The sequence below is a fragment of the Nannobrachium achirus genome (assembly GCF_963921795.1).
Source record: "Nannobrachium achirus genome assembly, chromosome: 7".
Lineage (NCBI taxonomy): Eukaryota > Metazoa > Chordata > Actinopteri > Myctophiformes > Myctophidae > Nannobrachium > Nannobrachium achirus.
This window is the reverse complement of record NC_137816.1, coordinates 48,126,670-48,151,165: the sequence shown is the minus strand read 5'-3', so window position 1 is coordinate 48,151,165 and position 24,496 is coordinate 48,126,670. Positions and strand designations below refer to the sequence as shown.

At 44.8% G+C, this 24,496-nt stretch overlaps 1 protein-coding gene across 1 annotated transcript in view; it reads left to right on the top strand.

Moving 5' to 3' along the window:
* Positions 1–24,496, top strand: part of nav2a (neuron navigator 2a) — a gene marked incomplete at both ends in the record, with an annotated part of 152,021 nt that overhangs the window by 48,419 nt on the left and 79,106 nt on the right. The window contains 10 exons of the mRNA XM_080730279.1: positions 403–475; positions 1,418–1,676; positions 2,312–2,368; positions 6,299–6,432; positions 16,467–16,838; positions 17,682–18,543; positions 20,557–20,657; positions 20,791–20,899; positions 21,676–21,965; positions 23,316–23,490. Coding sequence (XP_080586405.1) covers positions 403–475; positions 1,418–1,676; positions 2,312–2,368; positions 6,299–6,432; positions 16,467–16,838; positions 17,682–18,543; positions 20,557–20,657; positions 20,791–20,899; positions 21,676–21,965; positions 23,316–23,490 — 2,432 coding nt within the window. The remainder of the gene's footprint in view (positions 1–402; positions 476–1,417; positions 1,677–2,311; positions 2,369–6,298; positions 6,433–16,466; positions 16,839–17,681; positions 18,544–20,556; positions 20,658–20,790; positions 20,900–21,675; positions 21,966–23,315; positions 23,491–24,496) is intronic.

Below are 24,496 nucleotides of genomic sequence, written 5' to 3'. Positions count from 1 at the left end.
TTTTTCTTCACTTTGTTTTTGAGTGGGCAGCCCGAATTCTCTGTCTTGAGACAAGACAGTGGAGTGACAGCATAGGCACACAAGCATCTATCCTACTGTATTTAAACCAGTAAGGGTCTCTATACAGGGTCTCTCTGCGGCTTCAGAGGTAGAGGTCACTGATGTGTCTGGACTTATATACTCACGTCACTGAACAGTATGTAAAATAATGAATGGACCCAAAACACATCCAAATATTCAAATGTGAATGGAAACGTTGAGGCTGGAGTGTTTTAACACCATGTCTCTCTCTCTCTCTCTCTCTCTCTCTTTCTCTCTCTCTACCGGTCTCTCTCTACCGCTCTCTCTCTCTCTGTCTCTCTCTCTCTCTCTCTCTCTCCCTCTCTAACTCTCCTCATCCAGATTGAGAACATTGATGCCTGTCTCAGTTTCCTGGCAGCCAAAGGACTGAACATCCAGGGTCTGTCTGCAGAGGGTAAGCTGAACACCCACCTGACTACTTAAATGCTACTTAAACTACTTCACACGCTGGCTTTTATGGAAAAGCCAGTGCATTTTCATCTCTTGTTGTGTTTAAATTATTTTAAACTGGGTGTTATCCTGTAACTTTGATTTGTAACTTTGATCTGCTTTTATTGTAGGTGAAGCACTTTGTAAAAGTGCCATGCAAATAAAAAAAGTGAGCATTCAAAAGTTAGTATACGTGGGCTCATACACAGTCAAATCTGGAGTGTAAATGTGAAAGTGTAAAAATGAACCTGTGATGGATGTGTACTGTTGTTTTAATCTCTATTGGACACTGCTTCTACATATTTTCCCCTAAAATCACGCAAAGCGGTACACAGTATCTCTACAGTCATGTCATCAACATACATCTGTCCCATCTAGCACCACCATCAGGCCGATTTCTTTTGGACACTGCTCCTACAGATTTTGCCCTAAAGCGGCACACAGTATCTCTAAAGTCATATCATCAACATGGATCTGTCCCATTTCCAATATTCCCTCCTGATTGGCTACCATTGCCTTCTAAAGTTTGTGTATCCGACCTGACGGTCGCTTATCTCCTGATTTAGGGAGTCTTACTGGTACTGTTGTTTTAATCTCTATAGTAGAGTATGTTAATATACAAGTTACCACATCTACAGTAGTTGGAGGTGGTCTTCCTAAACACCCATGATGATTTGGTGTCTCGTACAAGTATTATTATCTGAAGTGCAATATCTGCCCTAGTCAAGTGGGCATTCCATCTTAGCTCAGCAGTAGAACATAATGTTGTCTCCCACGTGGGGGGGGGGGGTCCTCCAGGTTCGAATCGCGGGTAATCTCATGGATTGCTGCTTTAAATTAACACAGAGGATGTTGAGGATATTGTGTAACCAAATCTTTATCTTTTATTTTTTTACGTTGCCCGCAGAGATCCGCAATGGGAATCTGAAAGCTATCCTGGGGCTCTTCTTCAGCCTGTCCCGCTACAAGCAGCAGCAGCAGTCCCACCGGCAGAGCTCCCATCAGGCCCAGCCTCACCCTGCGCCCCAGCCCCACAGCACGCACCCTCCCCTGAGCCAGCAGAGCAGTGCCCCCGCCCAACTCATCCACACCCCTCCGCATGGGACCCCTTCCCCCACCACAGCCCTTCAAGCCCAGAGAGCAGCGCAGGCCGAGATGCAGTCCAGGTAAAAGATCTTTTTTTGTGATCTGTTTTGGGGCTTTTTTATGCCTTTATTGACAGGACAGTAGACTGACAGGAAATGGGGTGAGAGACGAAGGGAGTGACACAAAGCAAATCTGGTCGGGATCGGGAATCGAACCAGCGACACGCTGTCAGGCTACACCGAGCCTATGTGGTATGCGCCTGGACCGGTAGGCCAGCGGGCCCATGGGTAAGAACTTAGATCTGATGGAGGTCTGGATGACCCCCATGTTAGAGCGCTACCATGGAGGAGGGCTTCGCTTCAGCTAATTAGTTTGCCTAATTTATATTCTGTTGGAGCGCCTGTGCCACGTGCATGGCATGCCGACGCTGCATACTGATGCCACGCACCCATGCCAATGCCGTGCACCTAAAAATAGAAGAGCTTTCAGGAGTACAGTGTATAAAACCATGCATTTCTCTTTCTTCTTTCTCTCAGCATTTCTTTCACTTCTTTTATCATTTCATCATCTGTCAACTCATTACTGTACTCACTGCTCCTGCCTCCTTTCATTGTGGATGGTATCTCGCATCAGCCATTTGTGAATGTAATCTCTCTCTCTCTCTCTCTTTCTCTTTCTCTCTTCCACGTGTTCCTCTGTTTTTCCTCTCCTCTAGGGATGGCTCTCAGAGTAAACTTCTCAAGTTTTCCCTGGGTCAGAAAAAGACTTCTAGGTCAGCTCTCGCTCCCCTTTCTCTTCCCCCTGTGTGCTGCCTCCCGCACAGCCAAAGCCTTTGGTATTCATTTGTCAGTTTGTAACTCTGAAAGGGTACAAATGGAATCAAATGAACCCCCATTTGTACAATCTCAAAGGATTGTACAAATGTATGGAGGAAAACACTCAGGCTTTTACAGTGTGCTCCTGCTCCATTTCTCCTCTCACCTCCCTCTAACCCCCCCCCCCCCCCCCCCCCCCCTGGCCCCTCCTCTCCCTAACCCTGGGATGGGTAGACATTGCCCTCCATCACAGACAGGGTTGTATCTGTAACAATCTAGTTCTTGATGTGTGTGGTCTGTGATGATGAGGGCGAACCTCTACTCTTGTGTGATGCGCTGCAAATCCACAATAGTCCAATTAACAATGTAATTCTCAGAATTAAAGGTAGGGCAAGTGATTTAATTTAAGTTTCAGTTTTCATGTACAGTAGGTGACAGGCCTCAAGTGGTTAGGGGCCTTGGTGTGCATTAGGTCCCGCCCCCACTCCACCATGATTGGAGGAAGGCCCCACTCTTCCTCCTCACAGCAGGAGATAAGGCTGAAGTCCAAATATGGACCAAACCCTCTATAATAGTAACCAGTACAATCAGAACTCATTTTGTCATTAATTGAATTAAATGAAATCACTTACCCTACCTTTAAATCGACACTCTGGATTTCTTATTCCTCCTTCCTTGTTCTTGTTTTTCCCCCTATTTGATATGCATGAGTGTCAGAGTGCAGTGTCAGACCTGAGGCAGCGCCAGCCCCTGGTTTCAGGCTAGGCCTCCAGGTCTGGCATCACGCCTCATTTGGCATGCCTGCTCAATGGACTGTGAGAGACCTTTAGATAACCCATGTGTGGAGGAATACGCGTGCGCGCGTGTGCATGTGTGCGTGTGCGTGCAGTGGTGGAAAAAGTACTCACATTCTTTACTTAAGTAAAAGTATCAATACTGCAATGTAGATTTACTCTGTTACAAGTAAAAGTCTGGAATTCAAAATGTACTTGAGTAAAAGTATGAAAGTATTGGCATAAAAAACAAAAAAGTACTTAAAGTACCAAAAGTACAAAATGTTTGAAAATAGCAGATCTACAAGCTCACAACGCATCACGCTGCGATGCGTTGTGAGCTTGTAGATTGGCTATTTTCAAACAGCCTAGGTATAAAATAGGGCTACAGTGGTTTATGTATGTTTTATAATATTATCATTTATATCTGCAAAGTAACTAGTAACTAAAGTTTTCAAATAAATGTAGTGGAGTAAAAGTACAATATTTGGATCCGAGATGTAGTGGAGTAGAAGTAAAAGTATTGGAAATTGGAAATATTCAAGTAAAGTACAAATGACTCAAAATTGTACTTAAGTAGAGTACTTAAGTAAATGTACTTAGTTACTTTATACCACTCTGTCCGTGTGCGTTTGAGCGTGTGTGCACGCACCGGCGGGTGGCAGTGTGTATGTGGTCGGGTGGCTGTGTGTGTGTGTGTTTATGTGGTCGGGTGTTTGTGTGTATGGGTGTATGGGTGTATGGGTGGATGTGTGTGTGTTTATGTGTGTGCGTGAGTATGCCTGCCTGATGAGCATGTCATACATGGAATGTGACACTGATAATTGACCTAGAGTTGTGGTTTAGGATATGACATCGACACGGCCAGTGTAACCGTTACTGTAATACTAGTCAGCTACAACAATGTAGGCTACTGGAGGTAGGGTGATATTCTTTTGTTAAAATACGTGTTGAATTGCTTTATATTCTGATAGTACTCATTGGTATAGACCACTTCGGGACCCATTTGTGGGTTGTGGACACATTTGTATGGGTCCCTCCATTATTGGTTTCCTGCATTTAGTTTTTATTTTGAAATTGAAAGCAATTTGAAACTCATACTGTAAATGGGTACTTTCTCCTGATAGGTTGAAGATTGGCCACCCACCTGAAAATGTATTTTCTGTTTAATTAACTCACTTAGCGCCGAGCGACTTTCGGGGCGACTAACTAATGATGGCGTTTAGTGCCGAGCGACTCGGAGCGACTTTTATATAAAAGCATTGTTTAAGCTTTTAATTTGGGTTGATAGACGGAGCGGAACGGTTAGCTTACCTTCGACTAGCATACAGATGAAAACCGTGAAAAAAAAGGATACGATTATGACGTCACCTTTAAGCCATAGCTTCCTGTTTACGTAGGCCTCTGTTAGCCGCTAGGCTCAATGCAAACCATCCGACCCTCACGTAGCTTCACTAGGTCGGATTTTGATTCGGAAACTTTCTGTGTGGCATCTATATACGTTCCGATGCCCATACCAATGGTGGTTTGAGACGATCAAGCACGAATTGAGCAGTATTGAGCTCAAATGGCGGCCCGCGGCCTGTCCATTGAATGTCAATGGAGAGCATGTCATTGTACCATCCTGTTATGTCATGAACCTTGTTTTTTATTCTGACTTAACATGGGACCATGGAAAGTCAATGGGCTATGGCTCACTCTAGTGGTCATCTTGTGGCATCTGCAGGCACGTGTACCTGTTTATGTAATGTGATTTTGGGGATTCAATATAGCTATTTCCTGGCGTTATAAGCGCAGATTCATATTGAAATCTGGCTCGCTCGGCGCTAAGTGAGTTAAAGAGATCAATTACCCTACCTTTAATATAAGATGCTTGTAAAGAAAGCATATACTGTGCTAATCTGCTATTTATTTTTCTTTCACATTGGAGTTGCTGTTTCTGAGCATGCAGTCTTTTACAGTAATATGCAATCTCCTTAAAACTGGATTTATGCAATTGCACCTGCCCCAGACCTGCTGATTTTCAAAACAATGCAACACCTACACCCAGTGGCCAGTATGTGTCAGTACATGTTGAAGAACTGCAAATATATGCCTTGAAGTGGGAGTGTGTGTGATTTCTTTTTGTGTTGTTGGATTGGACTAGTTTAGTCTAGTAGTCTATAATTCTAATCATTCTGAAGTGTGTGCGTTTGCTTGAGTGTAACATTTAAAGGGATTTAAATGAAAATGTCAGATGATCTCAGACTACTCCTGATGACATAATATGGAGAAGCCATTTCCTGACATGATAAGATAAACAGCAATCAGTCACAGTGAATGGCACAATAGAGGAAATGAATGTTTTGATGAAGGACGCTGCGAGGTATTGAGAGATTATCACCCCAGCCATCACATCATGATAATGCCAGTGCTAGTAAATTAGCATGCCATTAGCACCAGCTGTACCTCCGAATAGCTGGGACTTGTATATAATATCATATGTATAACATGGAATTGTATTATACACATACTGTAGTATGTGGCCAAAACTATATATTTGAAAATGAATTTGATATTGTGTGTGTGTGTGTGTGTGTGTGTGTGTGTGTGTGTGTGTGTGTGTGTGTGTGTGTGTGTGTGTGTGTGTGTGTGTGTGTGTGTGTGTGTGTGAGAGTTTGTCTAGCTATACTTATGGGAACTAAACACATGTTCACACAGTCACCTGCAGGGGACCTCTGACAGTGTGGGGACAAAATAGTAGGTCCCCACAAGGGATAGGTTTAGGGATATGTGTGTGTGTGTGTGTGTGTGTGTGTGTGTGTGTGTGTGTGTGTGTGTGCGTGCGTGCGTGCGTGCGTGCGTGCGCGCGTGTGGTAACTCTGAAACTGTATGCTGTAGACCCTGTGTACTTTGGTTTGTGTATGTAGCGTGAACCTACTTTGTATGTAACACTGAAACATGTGTTCAGTCAGCTCAAATCAAATCACTGCCAACCAGCTTTCTAATGATGACTCTTATACCGTCCTCCCTCTCCAATCTCTTTCACTCTGCTCCCACCACACCTCTCTCAATATCTCTCCATCCTCTCTCTCTCTCTCTCTCTCTCTCTCTCTCTCTCTCTCTCTCCCTCAGACTTCCCGGTCCAGCGAGGGTGTCCACTGCGGGCGGTGACATCATCACTCCCAGGGGGTCGGTTGTCGCCCCCGGCAACAGGCGCAGCCAAGGTTTTTCGGACAAGACCAAAAGCACCGCACACCTACACAAAGGTATACTGCACGCACGCACACATGCACGCACGCACACATGCACGCACACACAGAAAATGACCTGCCTGTGTACTGTTTGCTGCCTGTGTGTTTACTGGCTTAGGGACAATGTTATGACTTAGATTAGAAGGTGAGGTGACAGGCTGGTATTAGGCTGTTATAGTATTATGCTGTTGCGTTGGTATGGGATCTGGATCTGTCCTCCACTTGCAGGGCTTGACATTAACTTTTTGAGGCACTTGTCCTTTGGACAAGTACATTTCCCATCCACAAAAGTCACTTGTGCAGATAAATTAGCCATTTCACACTAATTTCTTTTTTTATTTGACAAATAAATAAGACAATGTTATCCCGGACAACAGGCCTTAATGTCATGCCCTGACTTGGACAAAGTATTTAGGTGCAATAGATTGACAGATCTGCCTACAAATCAACTTGCATGTTACATAACAACATAATTTGTATGCAATTATTTTAACCCTTTTGGGGGAAAATGTTCTACATACTTACTGTAACAATTCACAACACAGTCGCTATGTTTGGCAGCGATTTGTCAAGCTTTTCAGTTGGTGCTCACACATTAAAATACTGAGTGTTCATTTAACTCAGTGTGCAATTGCAATTGGAATAAAATGAACCCTTTGACTTAATGTTTGTGATTTACAAATGAATCATCATCTAAACCAGTGTTTCTCAAATGGGGGTACGCGAGGGTACTGCAGGGGGTACGTGAGAAAACAAACTAGAAATGGGAATATGTATTTTAGTGTTATGGTCATTGGTCAATAATAAAACATTGACAGACTTTGTGTGAACCTGCTCATCTGTTAATTGTTAAACCAAGTGACATCAGTACCTTGAATAGTACAACTGTTATTGAATAGAAAGCAATGTTTATTTGCCATTATGCTGTTTTAAATTGATCATATTGTACATTGGGAACTGGACTTTTGATGTACATTTTTCTAAGCAAAATGCTGTAGTCAGGGGAAGGGGGTACTCGGCTTCAGAAATCAGTATAAGGGGGTACTGCAGCCAAAAAGGTTTGAGAACCACTGATCTAAACGCAGTAGATGCACACAGTCACTATGTTTGTTATCTTCTGTGTTCTCAGGTTTATAACCGTTCTTCTCAGAGTAAACTTATTTACTGTTGTGCATGTGTGTTGTGCTTGGAGACGAGGACTGTTGTTCATATTCCGAGCCAGTCTGCTTCATTCTGTGCACTCTGTGTCTCTCTCGGCACATGGGACGAATGTGTTTGGCAACGTATATGTAGTCATTCATTCCAGCGATGACACTGGCTGTCAGCACTCCCTGATCTATGAATGTGTTAGTTTTCCCTATGTAAACTCATTAGAGACAGAGAGAGAGAGAGAGAGAGTCTATCTATAACAACAAATTAATTACTGCACAAAAACACTTTAAGCTATAAGATATTTAATCAGAGTAGTGGCTTCTTTGATTCTGTATGTGACTGCCTGCGTGGGTACGTGTGTGTTAATTGCGTGTGGTTTGTACATGTTTTCTCATGTACTTTGGTGTGCTTTTAAGGATGCATACTGTGTCTACATACAGCATGTGTGTCAGGCGCGTGCACACATAGACATCAAAGGGGGCTCTAACATTCTCTGCACGTCACTGATTTGTGTGTGTGAGCGAGCGTGTGTGCACATGCTCGCGCCCGCGTGTGAAGTGTGTGTAAGCATATTTAAGCATTGCGAAACGGCAGTCAGTATGACAGACTCTGGTAGGAGGAGAATCATCTCCTCCGGCCCCCCTCCTCTCTTCAGACTCCCTGCCAAGTCCCTCCCACCCTCACAACGCACACACAGGCACACTGACACACATATACACACACACACACACACAGACACAGACACACACACGTCTGCCCCGGCACTCTGTGGACAGGCCACTGCAGTCTGGGGCAGTCCTCTTTCCCCTCCGCTCTGTTCTTCCTGCATGCTCCTGCATGGGACGTCTGCAACTCCTCATGAGGTCAGTCAACTTGTAGCCCATCATTGCACTTCTATTTCTCAGCACTCTGTGCTTTTTAATGCTGAGTGATTCCAGGGCGTACCCTGACTTACTGTTGATAGATTTGGACCTGACACAAGTTGTTTCACAGAACTCACATGGATTCCTCATGTAGACACATGACAATAATGTTTTCATTTATATACAGTATTTTGTCGCTGTCGGGCAGAAACCTCGTATCTCCAAGTTTCAAAATAGTATGTTCCTTCGTAAATTGAAGCCCTACTTCATCAAACAAGCGTGTTGCACAAAAAAAAAAGTTTTGGACATACAAGGTTTCCACCTGACAGCAACGATTTGTTACAACAAGTGTGTACAAATTGACTTTTAAGGGTCCCATTTGGTTATAGTTGTACACTCTCCGGGTCAAGTCATCGCTGGGGATTTTCTGGTGCAGAGGTGGTTGTTTTGGTGTGGTGGTGACACTGTGCTGTCAGTCACTCAGTAGGTCTCTGGGTAGAGATAGATGGTCATCCATCAAGGAACTGGTCCCAGACTGGCTGCATTGTAAACCTTAGTCAGTTACACTCCTGTCTCAGCTCTCTTTACACCGTAAAAATAGTGTTAGTTTAACTCTTAGCATGCTCAACACTCTCAGAACTTAATTAATGAACACATGCTTTTGACACTTTAGAGTCAACTTGTTTTGTAAAATAAATTGTTTAGATTTGAGAAGGTACTCATGAGGCTATGGGTGCCTGCAGTCAACACAGTAGCATACGTTTTTTTTCGTAGATTAATATTTCTATGCATTTGATGTATTGATGTTGATGTATTACCTTGTGCTGTGACTGTCCTTGCTTATTGTAAGTGGATTAAGAGCGTCTGCTAAATGCCTAAATTGTAAATTGTAAACATCCTCAGTGTTAATTTAACCAAATGGAACTGAACCAAATGGACCCATTTGGTTCACAAGGTGTTGCAACACGATTCGAGCATGTACAGTAGATCGTCTATTTTCAGCAAACGTTTGTCCCCAGATTAGGGACAACAATAAGGGTCCACTGATGATTGTATTGTGAAGGTTCCTCTCTGGCGTTCGCAGGGAGAAGAGAGAGAGAGAAATAGATGAAGTGAGGGGAAGAGATGAAGCGAAGCAGGCTCTATTGTGCTGGTGGTGCTGGTGTTGACCAGGACTGTTACAGTGCACACGTTGCCTGCTCTGCTTTAATGCAAGGTGACAGTCTGTGTGCTCACTGGCTGACATGCTGTGTGTGTAGGGATGTGACGATAAGCGATATTATCGTTTATCGTGATAAAAAAACACTCACGATAATCCTATCGTGGAGTTTTAATATATCGTGATATCGTCCTCCGTCATGCACTGGGATCAATTCACCTTTTATTTACCGAGCTGCATATCTGGTACCACTTAAACCCTCTATAATTGGTAAAAGGTACTTATAATATACATACTTGATACAGTCTTTTTTTTCACTCTCTATCAAATGTCTTTACCAAAAAATATTTTTTGGGCAAATATTCCACAACTTCCACCCGAGGATAATGGATTTTGATTATCGCGATAATATCGTAAATCGCGTTTACTTTGGTCACGATAATTGCGGTATGAAGTTTTCATATCGTCCGATCCCTGTGTGTGTGTGTGTGTGTGTGTGTGTGTGTGTGTGTGTGTGTGTGTGTGTGTGTGTGTGTGTGTGTGTGTGTGTGTGTGTGCGTGCGCGTGCGAGAGTTTGTGTGTTTCCATGCACCTGTAGTTCCTTTTACTTCATGTTTTACTTTGTGCGTGTGTGTGTGTGCGTGCGTGCGTGTGCGCGCGTGTGTGTGTGTCTGTGTGTGGGCGGGCACTGCAGACTGAATGAATAGACAGCTGATGAGTGGAGCAGCTCTGTCCGAGTGTATTCATGTGGACGAACTTTAAAAAGTTTCAGTCCTCACAAAGGCTGCCTGTCCCACTCACTTACAACAGCACAATGCCTGAGAGAGAGATTGTGTGTGTGTGTGTGTGTGTGTGTGTGTGTGTGTGTGTGTGTGTGTGTGTGTGTGTGTGTGTGTGTGTGTGTGTGTGTGTGTGTGTGTGTGTGTGTGTGTGTGTGTGTGTGTGTGTGTGTGTGTGTGTGCGCGTGCGTGTGTGTGTGTGCGCGTGTGTGTGCGTGTGTGTGTGTGAGAGAGAGAGAATACCATGAGTAAGCACAGGACGGAGCTCAGTTCACTTTAAGGCACTGTTTCTCAAACTTTCAAATCTCAAGGTCTCCCCTTAACTCTGACAGTGTACATTTGGTTCCATTTGTACAGTCAGAGTTACAGACTTGTATGGGTCAATTTAGACCCCCCCTAAAGGAACCCACAGAGTCCCTGGAATCCACTTTGAGAACCACTGCTTTAAGGAATTAGATGTAAGTGTATGTACAGTTGTTATTAATTACACACATAATTCAGCTTGCCAGCTTACATTGATATGTGTACATCTACCATACAGGATCTCTGTTTACATGTACTGTGGGCATATGGTATGCCGGTGAACTTTTGCTTCAGCAAAAAAAAAGATACAGGAGTGCGTGACTGACATCCCTGCTGTTTTCTTTCACGTCGGTGCATGTGAAAACTTCAGCCTCCTCGTGAGCCCGATAAATACAACCTAGCTTGTGACTACGGGCTTTGAGGCACAAACAAGTTGTTATTCCCCCAATAGATTTGTGAGTGCGTGCGGCAATTTGGAGTCAGTAGTTGACCCACTGACTGCAAAATGAACCACTTTGAACCCTATAGCCGTATTGCGATATTCTGGGATTAACTTTAGGCAAAAGAATTGCAGATCTACAAGCTCACAACGAATCACAACGTGCCATGATGTGAGCTTGTAGATCAGCTATATCCCGCGAAGAGATTGGGTTAAGAGGGAAATGGTAGCAAACCTAGTACCTGAGGGAGCCCTCGGGGACGCTGTACATAGGGTTTAATTAACATCTTGTGATCAGTTAGACCGTGAGAAGGTTTGTCTGGGAGACTTGTGATGGCTAAACAGTGTCACCCACCACCAAACCCCTCGTAATGCACTTTAGACTTTAGTCTGGGCCAGTTGTATGTGTGTGTGGTCACGTTGCGGTCAGGTCACACAGCAGAAATGTTTGTAACTTAGCTGCTTGTGTCGGTATAATGACAAGAAAGTAGGGGGACAGAGGGACGGAGACAGCTTTGGAAAAGGCGTACGTGGGATTTCACAGGGCAGGAAGTGTACTCAGTGGTCTGTGATTGAGTCCTGGGGGCCTCTCCTCTCCTGTCCTGTCATTTTCTATGCCCTAATATCCTTTGTAATGACCGCGCTAATGGAGCAGGTCAGACTTAAACGCTACAATGCTTCAAACGTGTTCTCCCCAGTGCCTCTGAACTGCTTTTACACTGGTCACACCGAATCTTGCATTGACCATGAAAACCGGGCACCTAACATATTAAATAACACAATATTCCTCGAATTTTAAGTAACCCGTCTCCCTATTCTGGCCATATTATTATAGGCAAACCTTTTCAGACAAATACCACCCATAGGTGCTAAAGTGGTTAAAGTTGTTCTTTGGCTGCGACCCTGGAAACACGACCTAACCCTAACCCTGACCCACTTTTGGGGTCCCCAAACCACATCTCAGACCTCACCTGGGGACTGCTGGATGGCAGAATGCCTGTCATAGTTGTTGGGTTGAATTATAGCAATTTACTACAACAACTTACTCTACAAACATCAGCCTATTTTTATAGTGCATTTATATAGCGCCTTTATCCAAGGCGCTATACATAGATTGTGCATTACATTCTCCCATTCACACACACATTCATACACCGATGGCAGAGGAAACCATGCAAGGCACCAACCTGCTCACCGGGGGCGATTAGGGGTTCAGAGTTTTGCTCAAGGACTCTTTGACACTAACTCTGGGGGAGCCCAGGATCGAACTGGGAACCCTTCGTGAACCCTCCGTTTTCTAAGACGGCAACTCTGCCCCCCCCTGTATGTTTGAAGGGTTAGTAAGAACCAGGGCTCTATGTCCACTACCCCAGCTCTGACCTCTGCCCCCACAGAGTTGGAAGATCGAGCCGCTTTTTGTCTTTGGTGTAAAGCCAGCGGTGCTGAAAAGGGTCACATGCTCATCCTTGAATGAAATCAATGAACGTTCAATAAGCAATTAAACCCCCTTTCTGAAGCCTTTGAAGTTGAACTTTATTTGAGATTCCGTCAGAACTTCCCCCGACCCACTTTTTGCGTTCCAGTCAGTCAGACTGCCCGACTGAATAACGCCGCTCCGACCCATAATAAACTGGGGATCCGGGTCAGCGGGTCCAGCGATGACGAACGCCAGCTGTCCCTCGCTGTGTGTCCGGAACCGCTCTGTGTGTGTCCTCTTGTGTCCCGTTCTCCCCTCTTTTCATCTGCCGTTCTCTGTCTGATCCAAAACCCAGCCTGACCCCATTCAGGACCGGGACACCCCGTACCACACACTGAACAACATGAAAGGTCCTTTCACACATCACAAACCTGATGGAGACCCAGTCCATTTATTATCTCTCTCTCTGTCTCTGTCTCTGTCTCTCTCTCTCTCTCTCTCTCTCTCTCTCTCTCTCTCTCTCTCTCTCTGTATCTCTCTCTATCTCTCTTTCGCTTTATGCTGTCTTTGATTTTATACTTACTGTATTTCTTTCTTTCTTTCTTTCTTTCTTTCTTTCTTTCTTTCTTTCTTTCTTTCTTTCTTCTATCTAATTACTGCTGCTCTCTCTGTGTGTGTGTCTCTCTCTCTCTCTCTCTCGCTCTCTCTCTCTCTCTCTCTCATTCAGTTTAGGCCCTCCAATAGGAAAGCGACTATTAGCAACCTGACCCACTTTCCGATCGCTAACTGCTTAGCACGGCTAATTGCCTCCTAATCATTTCCTAATGGCTGCATTGTTTCAGGTTGCATTTGCTAAATACTAAACAGGAGGCGACAGGAGGGGGGAGGGGGCTGTCTCCAATTAGGACATGAAAAGTAAAGTAAAAAAAAAGTACAAATAAAAAAGAGATGAGAGCAGAGTATACACAAATAGACTGAGGGAAATATTGGAGGTGAAATTCTGACTTAATGCCAGCCAAGCATGCGAAAGTGAAATTGCGGTAGTTAAAAGACTTTAGACTTTAGTCACGCTAGTTCTGTGTATACCCGTGTGTGTGTGTGTGTGTGTGTGTGTGTGTGTGTGTGTGTGTGTGTGTGTGTGTGTGTGTGTGTGTGTGTGTGTGTGTGTGTGTGTGTGTGTGTGTGTGTGTGTGTGTGTGTGTGTGTCGTATGTGTGTGTGTGTGTGTGTGTGTGTGTGTGTGTGTGTGTGTGTGTGTGTGAGTGTGTGTGTGTGTGTGTGTGTGTGTGTGTGTGTGTGTGTGTGTGGTATGTGTGTGTGTGTGTGTGTGTGTGTGTGTGTGTGAGGCTGGGTAAATAATAGTTGTATAAAATCTTTCAATTGTTACTTGTCTGTATGGGAAATTGAGGGGGGGATGTACCCTCTGGCTAGCATTGGGTACACACTCCTACACACTCCTACTGCACTGTACTGTGTGTGTGTGCCTGCGTGCCTGCGTGCGTGCGTGCGTGCGTGCGTGCGTGCGTGCGTGTGTGTGTGTGTGTAAGGGGTGTGTTCCAGTTATGATTCATTCTGTCCAGTGTTCCATAGACAGGCTCTCTCTCACCAGCAGTTGCTATTTGAATATTCAAATACAACGGTCCTTCCAGCCACACACACACACACACACACACACACACACACACACACACACACACACACACACACACACACACACACACACACACACACACACACAGAACAACCTACTCTACTACAGGCTCACACCTTTCTGTCCTTCTACCAATGAAGACTACACTTACAGGCTGAGTGCAAGGATTCTTCTTGTTTTTTCATTTTGTTTTGTTCGTTTGTTAGATTTCTGGGTAAGTTCGCTTAAATCCTGTTAGAATCACTTTCGTCTCTCACTTTGAAATGCCACCCGGTGAGCTAACCCTGCAGTTAAGATTGTGTATGTTTCTGAGGTTATTTATAAAATACATGTTAGTTCCAGATTAGTTTTTCTAGTGTATATATGTTGTGATTTAAGAGAGACAGTAATGTGTAATGCAAGGCAGGGGCGTCACAAGGTGTGTGTGTGTGGGGGGGGGGGGGACTGAGGGCCCAAGGTGGAGGGGCCTTAATTATTTAGCTATTGAAAAATAGCAGATATACAAGCTCACGCGAACTTGTAGATCTGCTATTTTTGAAAAGTCGTGAAAATGTGTGCAAATCTTTGAATATATGTATTTTTTAAGCGAACATTTGTAACTCAAATCTTGCTTCTGGGTGGTCCCTGGAACTAAATATTTTGAGATGGGGGTCCGTAGTCAAATACATATCATTTTGGGGGTCCTTCACATGAAAAAGTTTGAGCGCCACTGACATAGAAACAAAGGTTTTTTTTTTTAAATCTTAGAAGGATTTGAAATATTCAGACTGCACAAATTTTCATGATTTCTCAAAAATAGCAGATCTACAAGCTCGCAGAGCGGCACTCTGTGCCGCGCTGTGAGCTTGTTGATCAGCTATTTTGCAATAGTTAAAGCACAAAATTTGAGTGAATCCTTGTACCCAGGGCCCAGAATGTGGTGCGACACCCCTGTGCAAGGCAACCAACCCCGCGGTGCCTTGGCAACCATGGGAGATGCTGCCTTATGAACCACTCCATATAAGTCCACAGCAGCACGGCAACAACGCGTCGCTCTGGGCTCTGCTTCCCTGGCCCGACTTGAAAAGCTCTTCGGAACAACTTCTCATTGTTTTTATAAACAGTTTGCGATTGGGTGCCTCCCATTGTTAGTGTTAAAGGGTTCCTAACAGTTTCTAACCAGGGGAGAGTAATGACGCCTCTTGGCCTACAGGCACGCCAAGCCCGTATAAGGCCACTCTGTGGGGGGGTCTGTGAAGATTCTCACTCTCTCTCTGAGAGACTGATCGCCCCTCTCCTCCTCACCTCCCCTCGTCCTTCATCTTCTTCAGTGTTTTTCAACCCCTTTCATATCAAGGACCGTTATTTATTCAGCATTTGAGCCACGGACCACCGTTTGATGAGAGTTAGCCTCAGACCCAAAACTTAGAATATTTTGTTGTCGTTGGATAATATTTTGTCAACAATTGACGTGGTACCATAGGAGAGGCAAATGTTGATCAAATTAACAATTCCTCTACATTCTCTGTTTGTGTAGACTTCTTATAAATGGAGTAATACAGGTGTTTACAGTAACAATAATTGAACTCTTGAGAGCCTCATTTTACACTCTCAAGAGTTAAAGATCTACAAGGGTTCATTTGGTTACCAACTCTCCATCATTTAGCTGGGGACCACCTGGAACTAGATCACTGGTTGAAAACCACTGATCTAGTCCTCGCTATCTTTGCTGCTCAAAATGAAGGCTTCAGCGTTAGTTTCTGCAGGACACAAGAGTCTAGCCCCGCCCAGCTGTAGTCAGCTGTCTGTCAGCTCTTTTCCTATTCCTCATTCACATATCTGCTGGTCATTACGTCACACTGTCATACTCCAATCAAAGCTCTCATTCAGTAGGGGAGGCTCCTTTAAATACGACTCGCTTTCTCTTGGTTATCCGAAGCCTCGGATACGTGATTCTAGCTGCCTCCTCCACCCCAGCCTCCACCTTTGATCAGTCTGGTTAAGCTCAAATACTTGATACGTCTGATTACGTGAAATACGTGATTACGTCTGTTGATTTAAGTTATGTGTCAATGTATTGCTATTGTATTCCTATTGCTATAGTATCCCTATGGGGGTCTTGCTTAGCGTTCCCTGATTTTGCTTAGCTTGCATGCATGCACAATATTCAGGGAACATCTCCGAACGCAGAGCCCTTAAACGCCAAGATTAACTGTATTCCATGTATGCAATAAATGGTTAAATCTACTTTGACGTGAATGTTCCTGACTAAAACAAATGTGTCCTGTCTGAATCCCCATCCATCCAGAATCCTCAGAGAGCATGACGTTGCAGCCGGCGGTGATGACATCAGAGCACGCTGTGAGCACCTCCTCCGCTACCTCCTCCTCGTCCCTCCTGGCGCCTCCTCCTCCCTCGGCCTCCTCAGCGTCATCGTCGTCGTCCTCCTCGTCCTCCTCGTCGGCCATCCCTCAGCCCAGCTCCGCCTCCAAGCCCTGGAGGAGCAAGTCTATGAGCTCCAAGCACGCCTCCTCATCCTCCTCCTCCATGCTGTCTGTCAAGCAGGAGAAGGACGCTTCCGCTAAGGCTGCTGCGCCTCCCGCCGCCGAGGCTCCTCCTCCTCCGAAGGCGGCTGGTCAGAGGTCCATGCTGGAGAAGCTCAAGCTCTTCAACAGCAAAGGTCAGTGGGTGTAAAGCAGAGGTTCTCAACCTGTGGGTCGGGAACCCCCAGAGGGGCCCCCAAATTATTTTGCGGGGTCTCAAGATGAGTAACTTTAATGTGCAACATTGTTTTCTCTCTCAACAGTAAACGAACCAGCATAAAGTGTAAGTGTAGAGAGGGTATCTGCACATTTCTAAAGTGACAATTGAAGGACTTTTTAATACCGCTAAAATGAGAAATTAAACATTGGCCAAATTGTCAAATATTAGAGGCAGAGATTGTGAAAATAGCATCTGCTATTTTCACATTAGAACCTTGTTATACAAAATGTTATGCATCAACTCTTTGGGCCTGGGGGTCGCCTGACCTGAGTTATTTTCTTTACTTGAGTGTTTCCAATTTCCAATACTCCACTACATCTCGGGGACAAATATTGTTCTTTTATTCCACTACAATTATTTGGAAACTTTAGTTACTAGTTACTTTGTAGATTTGGATTATTATCACGAATCTTACATCATCATCAACCCCTTCAGCCCTATTTGCATTTCGGGCCATTTGAAAATAGCCAATCTGCAAGCTCACAATGCGTCGCAGCGGGATGCATTGTGAGCTTGTAGATCTGCCATTTTCAAAAGATTTGTATACATTTGAAAGCGTGTGAAACGGGACATCCTGCATAATAAGTACTTTCCACTTTCGGTTCTTTAAGTACATTTGATGCCAATACTTTTGTACTTTCACTCAAGTAAATTTTAAATCCTGGATTTTTACTTACTACAAGAGTATTTTTACATTGCATTATTGATACTTTTACTTAAGTAAAAACATTTGAATACTTTTTTCCACCACTGGCAAAAGGTGGGTCCAAGTCCTCCCAAGCGGAGGCCGGCGCCACGGCCAAGCAGCCCGCCAGCGAGAAGGCCGAGGCGGGGTCCAACACCGACCCCCTGGAGGGGGACGGGAACGCGCGCCCGGGCGCAGGCATCAACGGGACGGCCAACGGGACGGCCAACGGAGCACCGTCTTCTTCTTCTGCGGCTCCCGCCGCAGCCCCGACCACCACCAGCAGCCCCAAGATGGCCCTGAGGGGCATCGCCCAGCGCACCTTCAGCAGAGCCCTCACCTCCAAGAAGAGCGCGGTCAAAGGGCCCGAGAAGGACAAGGAGAGAACGAAGGACAAGGACAAGGAGCGAGGCAAGGAGGCGGCCAAACGCGCCGCCTCCACGCCCGACAGGCCGGAGCTCCGCGGGGAGGAGCCTAAGGAGGAATTAGCGGCCGCCGCTGAAACGGACGGCTCCGGCAAAAGGACTTCCAAAATCGCCAGCTTCATCCCCAAGGGGGGCAAAGCGGGCAAAAAGGAAGCCTCTTCCGCCCCTGCACACAGCGGGATACCAAAGCCAGGGAGCAACAAGGCCCCGGGAGCGGGTGGGGGGAAGGTAGCGGGGGCCAAAGAGGCAGGGGAGCGGCCCCGGAGCATGCGCCTCGGCGGGGGGCTCGCCATGCACCGCGGGCCCCTCGACAGGGACAGCAGGCACTCCAGCTCCACTTCCAGCTTGGCCTCCACGGAGGGCAAGGGTCCTCAGGCTCACGGCGCCCCCTCTGTGGTCGGAGGTGGTGCAACACAGAGCACAGCCAGCAACACAGTCAGTGTGCAGCTACCTCAGACTCAACAGCACCACAGCCACCCCAACACCGCCACTGTTGCACCTTTCATGTATAGGTAAGACCCCCTGCTTTAGAATTACAAGCACTTGCATCAAATGTTGTGTATGTTGAACGTTAAAGCGGTGAATATTGATATATGTTCGATATTTTAAACACTCAAAACCTTTATATTTTGTTGACCAGGGCCTCCCAGGGGTGTATACTCGGTCCCTTACTTTTTTACTTCCACAGAAAATCTTCTCACCGAAAATATGCAATCTACAAGCTCACAAAGCGCCACATTCCGATGCATTGTGAGCTTGTAGATGAAAGTTTGGCTATTTTTGATAAGGTTTGCCTGTTATGACATGCCCAGAATATGGAGGCTAGGGCTCATGCGTAATGACAAAAATAATTCCCTGCTTAATGACAACATGTCCCCACTAAAATGGTTAGCATGATGTTATCTCTTCAGTGAGGCGATGTTGTCTTTTGAGCGTCATATAAATCAGAGTATGGAGTTTGTTTTCCAAAGGGTCTTTAAGGAATGTTCCTCTCGTCTGGGGCGGGTGATGCTCTGAGAGGGTCTCTATGTGCTAATTCATCAATCCTCCTGACAGCCTGTTAGCCATCTGTAACCTGTTAACCAAGAATGTGCCTTCCAGAGCCACCCTCCCCTGTATGTGTTTGTGTTTGTGCAGGCTGCACTGCGTGTGCGTGTGCTTATGTGTGTAGTCTGTGCAAATTATGCATGCATGTATTATATACTGTATACATCGTCGCTGTTGGGTGGCAACCTTGAACGACAAAACTGTTACTTTCAGGAAATGGAAAAAATAACATCTATTCCAATGGATCCAATGTAGTTATTTAAGCACTTGGCTCTTGGTAATGCTTTTCATTGGTTCAATATTCATAAAACGTTTTCAAAAGAAGCAAAAATAGGGGTTACTTTTGCAATTGTTGTGCAACACAGTTGTAGGGCATTAATTTACAAAACAACATGAAAAGTAGAAATACGAGGTTTCTGCCCGACAATGACGATATGAACATGCATTTGGAGCGTACAACTAAAAAAAGTGTATTTTTATGTTTTTTTTGCCTATTGTGTTTGTGTACGTATGTGTGTGTGTGTGTGTGTGTGTGTGTGTGTGTGTGTGTGTGTGTGTGTGTGTGTGTGTGTGTGTGTGTGTGTGTGTGTGTGTGTGTGTGTGTGTGTGTGTGTGTGTGTGTGTGTGTGTGTGTGTACGCGTGTGTGTGTGTGTGTGTGTGTACACACGCTCGCACACACACACAAACACATGCGTGCACACTGCATTTGTGCCCCTGACCCTGTGCCATGGTCTGGCTGTGATAAGGGTGGAGGTCCCTGCTCCTCTGAATGAAGCCTTTCTAAGTAGCTCTCATTAGCTCTCTGGGTCACTTCCTCTGCCTGTGCCCTGGGACCAGGCCTTTTCTCAGAAGGCCCATGTGTCCTCCAGATAGACCCTGACCCGGTGCCTGCCCTCCCCGGCCAACGCACCTCTATCTCTGGCACTTTATGGAACTCCCTCTGTCTGGAGCCATTTTACCTGTCAGATACCATTACTGCCGAGATTAAACCAGCCCATGCATGTCAGAGAGGGGGCTTATCGATGTGAATCTAAAGCAGAAGCTCTGGAGGAAGGGCTGAAGAATGACACTTACATCAGGACCCAATTATGTTACATAATAATAATTATTATTATAGTAATACCTGAAATGTATATAGCACTTTTCTAAGTTCTCAAAGTCGCTTTACATTTGTGTGTGTGGGCTGGGGGCACAACTTTATTAGGAAAAATAAACAAGCAAATAAGTATTTTAAGCGATAAAACATAGTAAAAACAACTCAGATAAGCAGTTCTAAACTGGTGATGAATCAACATTTCTCTGTTCTCAGATAATCACATAATGTACACTTCGTTACATACAGATTGTGATCAATTGATAAAACTACTTGCACATTGTTGTTAAGTCTTCTACCGTGTTTAATGTGTATTTGTCCTCCTTGTGTCGTTGAAATTTGGATGGATGGAGTTTTATTTGATATGGTCTCATCTCCCTGCAGATCCCAAACAGAAGGCGAAGGCATTGTGAACGCAGAGCTAGGCTCAGGTGGAGAGGTGCCCTTCAGCAAGAACAGTCAGTCGTCCATCGAAGACCTCTCAGGTACTGACATCACAGGTGTATCTGAACTCAGAATTACATCAAATAAATAATAAAATACAACGGCAACATCAACTATGCTTGGGGATAATGCTGTTCAGTTATTCTGATCCTGTGTTATTCCGTCCCCATTCAGGTGAAGACCCGGAGACGAGGAGATTACGCACAGTGAAGAACATTGCAGACCTCCGGCAGAACTTGGAGGAGACCATGTCCAGCTTAAGGGGGACTCAGGTCACACACAGGTATATAGCATTGAGCTCCTACGCATTTGCAGTGCAAGCCTGCCACCCAGTGGCCTATTAATGTAACATGTATTATTTTGACAGTATTTGTTTCCACTGAGTTTAAATTGCAATAACGAGGAGAAAATAGGTTGTTCAAAGGGTGTTCATAAATCACAGTCAGTGACCTTTAAAACACAAAAAGTAGGTGCTGCTGTGTGCATTTATACAGCAACTTAAACACAGGAAGGTATCACTCCCTGCCAGTCCCTGGGATCAGCATGCCATGCCATGCCATGACTTTAAACCTTTTATCTCCTATGTTGAGTGTGTGCTTTTAATTCATTAATTCTACCGCATGTGAACAGTTGTAAATAAAGAAGCACATGGCCAGGCAGACGATCGTTTTTTCTTTCCCCAGGAAAAGAAAAATTTGCTTTTCAGATGTGGTGTGCGGCCAAAAAACATATCGATATGATATGATATGATATAATATAGTACTTAATTTGTCTTGCGACACAGCAGCCTTGTATGCAAAACATAATATATAGAAACATTTGACACAAACAACAAAGGAACGACACAGGATTACATTCATAATAAACCTGATAATACAGACAAGAGCAATGTCCACCGCCTAGCCTACCCCTAGCCAAACTCCTGATTAAGCCTTAAAGTTGACTGATGGTTGACTCAATTTAGGCAAAACTCTGCGTGAAAATGTTTGAGAACCACTGTTTCACAGGAAGATCTGGTCAGTAGTTGCAGTGACTCACAGCTCCCTCTCCGTCCCGCAGCACCTTGGAGACCACCTTCGATGGCATGGTGACCACCGAGGTCAACCCTGTCAGCGGAGGAGGAGGAGGAGGAGGAGGAGGAGGAGGAGGGGGTTCAGGAGGAGGAGGTGGGGGTTCAGGAGGAGGTGGAGGGAGGAGCATCCTCAGCATCACCTCCTCCCGGCCCTCGCTGTCGTCATGGAGACTGGGCCAGTCCAGCCCTCGCCTGCAGGCCGGAGACGCTCCCTCCACGGGCAACGGCTACAGCGCTGGACGGGGAGGAGGAGGAGTAGGACGCTACCTCTACCCAGGTATTATAGTTATCATAGGAGGAGTAGGACGCTACCTCTACCCAGGTATTATAGTTATCATAGGAGGAGTAGGACGCTACCTCTACCCAGGTATTATAGTTATCATAGGAGGAGTAGGACGTTACCTCTACCCAGGTATTAGAGTTATCATAGTTATTTTGATGCCTGAAGAACTTCTGTTGACCAAAATGTTGGTTTACACGTTTAGTGCTTTTCCCAACTAAAGTCGGGATTTCAAACCCAATCCTTTGCAGTAAAAATATTCTCTATCTCGGAATGTTATCACCAGATTGCGTCGATCGTCGAGAAACACTTTTCACCGGCCCGTATCTAAGAGACGGACAGTCGTGGTATCAATTTTTCTTTTCCGGGTGAAAGAAAACATGTTCGATCGATATTACAAAATGAATTTCCACAACATGGACACGTTCGTTAGTGGCTTCCGTGGGTCTTCAAAATAAGGTACAATCAATGGAAAAACCCCAGCGCAAGGTATTTAAATAATTAAGCACCCAATGTGTTAAAGGAGTAGTTCACCCCCAAAATGACTTTTTTTCTATTCATGCCATGGAGACTAGAGTTCAATACTTTTTTTAGTTTTTTGTCGCATTCCTAAGACAAAAATGTGATAACAATAAATTTACCCCCATTCATTCCGGATGGTGACCCGTTTCGAAACGGGTCACCATCCGGAATCAATGGGGGTAAATTTACTCGAATCAAATTTTTGTCTTAGGAATGTGACAAAAACCAAAAAATATTATTGAACTCTACTCTCCATGGCATGACTAATCAATAGAAAAAAAAGTCATTTTGGGGGTGAACTACTCCTTTAAATAAGGTTGTGATTGATTGATTGAAACCTTTATTTATTCTCGAAAAGAGCTTTGAGGTTCACCCTCATTTGTAATGCTGACGAGATTACACACACAAAGATCAACAATTAAGACATAAAACACAAAAGAATACAGAATTAAACATCATAGAGAATTAGTAAGTTAAAAACAATTGCATAAGGAGGTAGGGAGATTTAAGAGCTTTAAATTGTATTGTTAGATTTAAATTGTATTAAAATGAGCCGTGCTCGTTTTAAGCCTATTTCATTTAAGAAATAAATGAAATAGTGAAAATTGCTGATATATTGTGTGTCGAACTGCTATTTTCACAATTTTAATTACCTTTTTGAATGTCACCCCTGTCCCTGACCACACCATATTACAATAAATAAAACCAAATCTAACACTTAAACTAATAATTGCAAATCCACTTATCAAAACGAAATGAAATTGAAAGAATTCCGAAAAGAAAAAAAGATAAATCAATCTCAACTGTAATAACCTCTCTCCCAAGGTCACCTCCGGAGGGCGCTGACGGGGCGCGGCGGTGCCCTCAGCAGTGTGGAGCTGGGTGAACGCTCGGCCGAGGACCTGGACCTGGAGGGCATGGCCATGGAGGTCACCGGGTACATGAGCGACGGAGACGTGCTGAGCAAGAACGCCACGCGTGCTGATGACGTCACCAGCGGGTAAGTGGAGTCGCGTGTGAAGTAGATGAGGAAGTACAACGTTCACTAACTTGCCAAGGACAGGGGTCGTCAACATGTCCGCACACGGACAAGATGAGTGTTAAAATGTATTCATTTACTGCTTTCTTTCGTTTTAGCGATTAGCATGCGTACAAGTGGCTAAATATATCTTTTCAGACACAATAAGCCCATTCCAGATAGTGATGCTGAGATACGATATATATATATATATCGCATATCGGTGCGATATGAGCCTAAAAACGTATATCGGATCATATCGTAATTCAGCTAAAATATCCGATAGAACGCTCCGATACAAGCACTCCATTCCAGGAGTCTGCTCCACGCACAACGACCGCAGCAGCAGTACAAAAGAGTAAACTCTGAAAGAAAGCAAAGCCTGCAGACCAACAGCAGCTCAGTGCAAAACTTGCAAAAAAGACGCGAGTCACGCGACCACACGCTGGCTCCCAAGACCAACAACCAACGTTGCCAAAGACGTTCATGCAGAGCTATCGAGTTAGTGTTAGCAGCTATAGCTTAGCCACCGGAGTGTGCGTGCATGCGCGTGTGTGTGTGCTTCATGTGTAGCAGGGGCTAGGGGGCGGGAAAATAAACGTCATAAGGGAAAGGGAGCAGATTTACAAGCTGCAATGTGTTGTGGGCTTGTAGATCAGCTATTTTCATAAAGATTGTAAACAAATACCCCTTTTTAACATTCCAGACTACAAAATCTGAAATAAATAGTACATTTATAAAAGTGTGCCACCTGCCCGATATCAGACGTAACAGAAAGACTTAAAATGATGTGCTGTATCGTATCGGTCCATATCGGAATCGTATCGAATTATATGCTTTCATATCGTATATCGTATCGAAGGTGAAAAATCGATATCACAGCATCACTAATTCCCAAGATGCACCACAATCTTTCATGGGCAGATGTGACTTATGGGGGCTAGCAGTAATGTAAGTAATAATAAAGAAATTGCCGGCTTATTGTGTC